The sequence below is a fragment of the Larimichthys crocea genome, chromosome XXIV (assembly GCF_000972845.2).
Source record: "Larimichthys crocea isolate SSNF chromosome XXIV, L_crocea_2.0, whole genome shotgun sequence".
Lineage (NCBI taxonomy): Eukaryota > Metazoa > Chordata > Actinopteri > Sciaenidae > Larimichthys > Larimichthys crocea.
In genome coordinates, this window is record NC_040034.1 from 2660846 (window position 1) to 2668503 (window position 7658).

General features: G+C 41.8%; 1 protein-coding gene and 1 long non-coding RNA gene across 2 annotated transcripts in view; one reads left to right on the forward strand and one right to left on the reverse strand.

Annotated features, from left to right (window-relative positions):
• Positions 1-771: 771 nt before the first annotated feature.
• gmfb (glia maturation factor, beta) overlaps positions 772-7658 on the reverse strand; it is a 9460-nt gene continuing 2573 nt past the window's right edge. Inside the window, exons 2-7 of the mRNA XM_010753682.3 lie at positions 5036-5132; positions 4438-4487; positions 4280-4329; positions 4120-4202; positions 3958-4031; positions 772-3594 (exon numbers count right to left, since the gene is read on the reverse strand). Of these exons, the coding sequence (XP_010751984.2) occupies positions 3523-3594; positions 3958-4031; positions 4120-4202; positions 4280-4329; positions 4438-4487; positions 5036-5132 (426 nt within the window). The 3' untranslated portion in view covers positions 772-3522. The remainder of the gene's footprint in view (positions 3595-3957; positions 4032-4119; positions 4203-4279; positions 4330-4437; positions 4488-5035; positions 5133-7658) is intronic.
• Positions 3482-7658, forward strand: part of LOC113744597 (uncharacterized) — a 6567-nt gene continuing 2390 nt past the window's right edge. Inside the window, exon 1 of the long non-coding RNA XR_003461673.1 lies at positions 3482-3615. This is a non-coding gene — a long non-coding RNA (uncharacterized LOC113744597). The remainder of the gene's footprint in view (positions 3616-7658) is intronic.

The window sequence follows — 7658 nt, forward strand, 5'->3', positions numbered from 1 at the left end:
ATGTTAAGGCCCTTGGAGTTGTCCCCCTGGAAGGCACGAAAAAACATCACAAGTCATGGATAGGTAAAGTTGGATCACTGTAGATCAGTTTTTCGGGAATCGAATGAGAAATGTAAGGAAGTAGAAAGTACAGATAATTGCCTAAAAAATTCAGCTGAAAAATGATTACTCCAGTACCCAAAAATCCTACTTAAGTAAGGTAATGAAGTATTTGTACTTTGTTACTTGACACCTCTGCAAGCAGCCCAGTTGCTCCAGAGGCAGTCAAAATGCATCAACATCGTCCACCTACAGGCTTGGCACAACAGAGTATGGATGTATACAGTGGTCACACTGGACATGGTCTACTATTGTTGACGGTCTCTGGCCTGCAGTGGTGTGATTTGATCCATGTTGACCTGAAGATAATAGTCACCGGAGAGATGATGGGCTAGTTCAATAATTACAATACAAGGTTTGTTAGTAATTCCATAAGGTAACTTTTAAGTTTCAGCAAACGGTTTTGCCAAAAATCGCCAAAAACCACGGTAAAAAATGAATGGGTGTGTATTGCGAGAACTTTGGAGAGCTAGAGTGATCCCTCGGGATCAGTGTCTGTATCTGAATTTCTAGGGAGATTCAGGCATCCAACAGCAACACGACACAGTAAACACACACTAAAATTAGACCTATAAAAGATACATTAGAATTTAAAATAGAAAACTATATAAAATGTTACAGAAATAAAGCTAGAAACAGAGATACAAACTGAAGTCTCCAGAAAGCAGACGGTTAAACATCACTGTCATTTTATTTGGACAATAGACAATAGACACTTTATAAAGTATGGGAAAATACAAATATCTCAAGTTTCACTGATGCCACGAGGCAGCTGGTTATGATACATGTCTCAGGTGTGTTTCTATATTAAAAATGAACAATAATAGAAGCATTTGATCAGAGAGAGAAGGAGGACACCAAGAGCTGAACAACACACTTGCAGGTAAAATATACAACAAGTTCACCACAGAGGAGGGAAAGCTATTAGATCCACAGGACGTAACCGGATGCATGGCTCAATATCAATATATCAGATTGATTTTGATACATGATCGACGGTCTCTTACAACCTATTTCCGTTAAAAATAGCAGTAGCAGAAGGTTTCTGTCAGGATGTTTGTTTATGCAAATAAAACGTATCGATCTAATCAAATTCATTTAATAATCATGTTAAATATTCAGGATGTAATGCATGTGCCACAGCAGCGAATTCTCATGAAAACTGTGCAGATACACGTTAAAGCATGCACTTCCTTTACAGTAGCTCTCCACATTTTAGAGGTTTTTTAAAAAGTTTCATTTTCACATCAAACGTTGCACATTTTAAAACGTCCAAAAGAATCTTTGATTTCGATTGTGCATTTGAGTTTTTGCAGGTCGTAGAGTCCCAAAACTGAATTTACCATCATCAGCTCGACTAAGACTTTGATCCCTTTATGTGGAATGATGTTTTTCTGCAGCAGCAGCAGCATAATACTGGCTAATACGGAGCTGATGATGTGAATCTTCAGTGAGACACGTGATTACAGTTATACCCCAGTGTTCCCTGTTGGATTAAACCCTGCCGTGACATGTAAATCATAAACGATCTACGTGATGCGCTGCGATTGTGCGTACACGTCGTTCAGTCAGATCTCTGGAAGAAGAAACTTTCTATTATTGTTTTATAACCTTAAACAGACAAAAAAAAAGAAGAAGATGACATCTTTTTGGATTTTACAGATCAGAAAATTAGTGTCTTAAAAAAACAAAACATAATCCCCCCCAACAAAGCGTTTCCAATCACCTTCTAGTGTTCTAGACGTAAATATCCCAAAAATTAACTCATAAAATTAAGACAAGGCATTGGTATGGTAGATTTTTAGCAGTACGACATCATACATTTTGTGTTTTCTCATTAAAGAGATGAACTGATGAGATCACATGTGCCCGTTATTCTTTTTTTAGGGTCGGACCGATACGCTGAGCTGATATTACACTTGTTTCTCTCTCCCAGCTTTCACAAGAGCAGCGGAAATAACATTTGAAGTACATCTTTAGGTGGTTTTATCCATTTGGAGTTGGTTGCTCTGCTGCTAAGAGCAATTTTTTGGGTAAAGGAGGAAGAAGTGTGACTTTTGGGCATGAAAAATAACCAAATAGAGTCTTTTTAACTTTACTACAGCACGTCGAACAGAAAAAAAAGCACTGTAGATGATAGATATTGGCACGAAAGATGAGCTGCTGGCACATTCAATACACACACACGTCAGTATCGGCCTTTAAAAAGCGATATTGGTCGAACCCTGGTCCGTTAGTGGAAAAATGAAAAGATGCCGTCCTTTAACCTACCGAGGTCATGAAGCACAAACGGCATTTTGGAGAGAAGTCACAGCCGTCGTTCTCGAGTCCGCGAACAACCACTAAGCGATCGAAAGTGGCTTTTACATCAGCATGAAGCACAACATTCATAAAACACTAAATAACAGCAATAGCTATAATGCGCAATATCAGCTAACGATCTCCCTAAAAAGACGCAGTAACCCACGTGTACAGAGCAGCCCAGTAGATTTAAAAAGAGTGGCGGGTAACGCCGCCCTCCGTGTGCAGTGTTATCGAGACAAGAGGTTTGTCGCGGGTTAGGAACTGTTCGGTTTGGAATGTCGTCTTGTATCGCGGGACGAAGGCAGAGTTACAGCTTCGCCGAGAAAGATGCGATCTGAGGATGGACTACTGGGAGAAATCTGCCGGGGCGATAAGCACCAACTTGTTGTTGCCAGTTTGTTCATGTGCACAGGAGACGGTACGACACGTCATATTTAAGTCATCGGATGGTCTTAGTGTTATTTACAGTTTAAACGAGAGGCTGACTAAAGCTGAATTTTTATCTAGATGTTCTGGCAGGAGGTTTGTGTTCACAACAAAAGGAAATTAAAGTATATGCTAATGTGACCCAACAAAAATGGAAAGAAATCTAAAAGTAAGACTGAAAAAATGATAAACATAAAAACACTGAGTGTAAACTACTTAAAGAAACAGAAACTGTTTGTTAAAATGCCTTTAAATTCTCCTGAATTATTTAACAAAGCTGGATGTATACTATCGATTTCCGTTCGCTTTAAGAGCGATGGGAGTGTTAATTCAACACAGACACGACTGGCACATGGAGAGATCGTACGGGACACTAAAGCAGACCTGCGTCAAATAGTATTTTTAGTTTTGGCAGCCGGGTAGTCGAGGTTTAGTCGACAGTCACCGGATTGTGATTGTCTGAACCTTCCGGCACGCTGGATTGTAAATATGCCAAAAACCGAGTACAGAACGTATCTGCAAACACTATTTAAATCAGGTCTGTTACAAAGAGGAGGGAAACGTTAACTGTGTGTGTGTGTGTGTGTGTGTGTGTGTGCATGTGTGATCTTCCCAAGAGACGACACAAGTTGTGCAATCTGGATCCCGCTCCTTCCTCGCATCCCCCAGACCACCGGACGAGATGAGGCGACTTTAGCCGAAGAAGCCGAGCTTCTCTCTGAGCCACTCCTCTGTGAGGTCCTCTGTGTTCCTGATCTCAAACACCTGAAGAAGAGCAAAGAGCAGGTTTGAATCAATCTGTAACACGATAAGGAAGATGTCTTAAGGCTAAGCTCCACCAGGCACTGATGCGACGTGACCAGCACAGAGCAGATCGAGCTGGCTGGAGGTCAAGACGCGCAAACGGCATCGAGAATAAGGCCAGATTTTCAAAATAAAACACCCCATGCAAACTTCCGATTGTTAAAAACTGCCAAAAGGGAATTTTAATTTAGCTATGTAGCATATTTACATATCTAGAAGCAGCAAAATAAACCAGAGAAGTCTGACGAAAAAAACGCCTGGTGGAGAATAGACTAATATAATGTAATAAAAGACTAAAGGACATGAAGTGACTGAAGCTCTAACCTTGGACAGCTGAACGGTGTGCACCAGTTTGTTTTTGCTTCCCGCGTACATCATCTGCTGCTCCGGTCTGCAACCTGCACAGCACAGACACGTCAAACATCAACGATATACGGTGATGGAACGGTGAGCGACGTTTACGGCGACAGCCGGAGGCGTTCTTACCCACTGGGCTGGAGAAGATGAAGCAGAGAGGGTAGGAGACGCGTCCGTCGTCGTGCTGGTATTTGTAACTGTAGACGATAAATGTTGGCGGTGCTAAGGACAGTTCACAGATCAAACTACAACAGCACGCGGCTTTCTGATTCACTCATTGAAAGGATATCTGGGCTGTCTCTCAGGGAGTTCATCCTTTAGGTCATCAGGAGAAATATCCTAAAAACACAAAGTTAAACTTTATCTAGAAGAGCAATAATCTGAAATAAATTCAATGAAGTGTGAAAGTTAAACTCGAATAAAGTTCAAGTTTACCAGCTCACTCACCTCGTGTTCTTCTTCAAGAATCACCAGCTGCTTGTCTTTATCGATCTTCACTGAGGGCGAGAGAATAAAGAGGCGATCGGTCGTGGTTCAATTCAAACCGACACAATTAAAATAATAATAATAAAATGAACAGTATCTGTCCATACAGGGACGTGGCTTGGTTAACCGGAAGTAGGGTTGCAAATTTTCCATGGGAATTAACAGGAATAAACTGGGAATTTACCAAATTGAAGGTTGGCCCTTTAACAGGGAACTTAAATATAGTTGGGAAAAATATATTTTAGCATAATCTTGACTAAAACAACCAGATTTCATGCAGGTACCAAAACAAAATGTGTATATTTATGTTTGGATATAATACAGTTTATTTAAATTACCGCCAGTTTACAGTTAATTCCTATACATTTTCATAATTCCCATGGTTTCCAATTTGGAAAAAATTCCCCAGCGTAACTTCCCATGGAAATTACTCTACTTCTAGTTTCAAGTTTGCTTCCACACGGCATGATGTTCATTTCATAGATCATGTTCTAATTTAGAGTTAAATAGATGATGAAGCAGTAAATGCGTCAGGGCGTGGCTGAGCGTGAACACTCACTGACGATGGCCGCGTTGTTGGTCTCCTTCCGGAAACGAAACTCCTTCAGCTTTTTCACCAGATCCTCATCCACGTCACACACCACCAGTGATTCGCTCTGACGGAAAGAGAAGAAACAAACACCTTAAACTTTAACACCAGCACATTCTGCACATGTCTCCATCTCTGCCCTGCAGCTGCACCCTGACACCCATCAGCCTCCGTCCTTTATCTCAGCTACAACGTGCTGACATCTGATATGAGGGAACAGCGAACACGGTGTCCTTTTGTCCTGCATGTAGGTTAATGTCACTGATTGATTTACTGTCATGCATGCATGCATTAAATGTACAGACTCTCTTCTGTCGAGCCACGTGAGAATGGAAAACAAAAGCAGACACAGCCCGAATATTTACCGACAGTAATTTAAAGAATATATTGACTTTTTAAGCAGCTTATGCCTTAGAAATTAACTGTGGGCATGTTTAACGACTTCTGTCATCAGTAACAACAAAGTGCTCAAAACAACTTTATTAATCCAGCTGGTTTACATCGACATAAAACACAGAAACGCACCAATAAATGATACGACGGAGCTAAATGTGGAAATGTCTGCAGATGACTGATGAATAAACTATAAAAAGGACAAAATAAAGATCATAAAAACACATTTAGAGTATCAGTTAGTTTCATAAGCAGGTCTTAGATCTAGATCAGGGCTGTGAATCCAACAGATTGCTGACTTCTCTGTAAAATGATCATTAAAAATACTTTTATGATGTAACAACTTCCACATTTTCTTGATAAAACAAAAAGAGTTCCTCTTTTTGTTTTATCCGTCGCTTATAATCAGAGAAATATCAATAAAAACACATTTATACATTAAATAGTTTTATAAACAGGTTCAGGAACCAGGACCACGCCTCCAACTCGACCCACTTCTGTATCTCAAGTACTTAAACATCCTTCATCCCTTCATCCTCTCTTCCTTCAGCCTCTCATCCTTCATCCCTCGACCCCTCATCCTCTCTTCCTTCATCCTCTCTTCCTTCATCCTCTCTTCCTTCATCCTCTCTTCCTTCATCCTCTCTTCCTTCATCCTCTCTTCCTTCATCCCTCGACCCCTCATCCTCTCTTCCTTCATCCTCTCATCCTTCATCCTCTCTTCCTTCATCCTCTCATCCTTCATCCTCTCATCCCTTCATCCTCTCTTCCTTCATCCCTTCATCCTCTCTTCCTTCATCCTCTCATCCTTCATCCCTCGACCCCTCATCCCTTCATCCTCTCTTCCTTCATCCCTCGACCCCTCATCCCTTCATCCTCTCTTCCTTCATCCTCTCATCTTTCAACCCTTCATCCCTCGACCCCTCATCCCTCCTCCTCGGTGCTTCCTGTCCATAACGTGCAACAAACGTGTTTAAACTTCAGTCTGTGCTGGCGTGCTCCTTGTTAGTGAATCTAACACTGAATGAGTATTAATATTAATATTAATAAAAAATAATAATAATAAAATAGTAATTTGCATAAGAAGTCTTAGATCTAGGATCAGTGGGCTGTGATTCCACAGATTGGGCGTCGTGACATTCTCTAGTTAAAATGATAATTAGAATATCGAATACTTTTAGGATGTATAACAACTTCCACAGTTTTTTCTGATAAACAAAAAGGTTCCTCTGTTTGTGTTTAGTCCGTCGCATAAGTTCAGAGAAATATCAATAAAACACATTATTCACTTAAATTAGTTTTATATGAACGGTTGTCAGGAGACCAGGACCACGCCTCCAACATGAAACGACAACTTCATGATCTGCCAGTTACTTAAGACATCCTATCATCCGCTCATCGCATGCAAATCCTCTCATCCCTCATCCCTTCATTCCCGGTGGAATCATACGATCGATCCATAAACCCCAGGGGAAGCTCACTCCTCCTGTCATTTCACCCATGTTCATCCCTGCATCAATCGCGTCTCATTCCTTCACAGACGCTTATCGGTCCATATTCATCCTTATCAGAGTCCACCTCACCTTCAGCCTCATTATTCCATACCTTTCATCCCCTCAGGGCTTGAATGGGGAGAAGGAGTGCTGAAATCCTTCCTACCCCGGGAATTGACTCCAGGTAGGACCCCCCGGGCCCCGCCCGCCCTGGGGGCCCCGTCAGTGCTCCTTCACCAGTGCCCTTCATGCCCTTTCAGCCCTCTCATCCTGCGATCCCTTGATCCCTCTCAATCGTCATCCGTCTCCTCCTCTTCATTCCTTCACGTCCCCCACTCGAGTGCCAACGTTATCCACTTCGGACCTGGTGGCAAAAAACACCGCAGTCTCGTTCAATCCTCATCCACCTCAGATCATCCTTCATTCCTCTCATCCCGGCCTTCATCCCCTCGACCACCACATCAGTCGCCTTCGCCATCTTTCCTTCCTCTCCCCCACAGTCACATCTTCCTCGGCGCTTCCTGTCCCATAACACGTGTCTCAAACTTCAGTCTGGTGGGCGTGCTCCTTGTTAGTGAATCTAACGCTGAATGAGTATTAAAACATTAGTGATCATATATAGATAGATATATAGAATAGAGTACAGGTAGAGAGAGAGAGAGAGCATAGAGAGAGAGAGAGAGAGAGAGCACTGAGTAGAGAGAGAG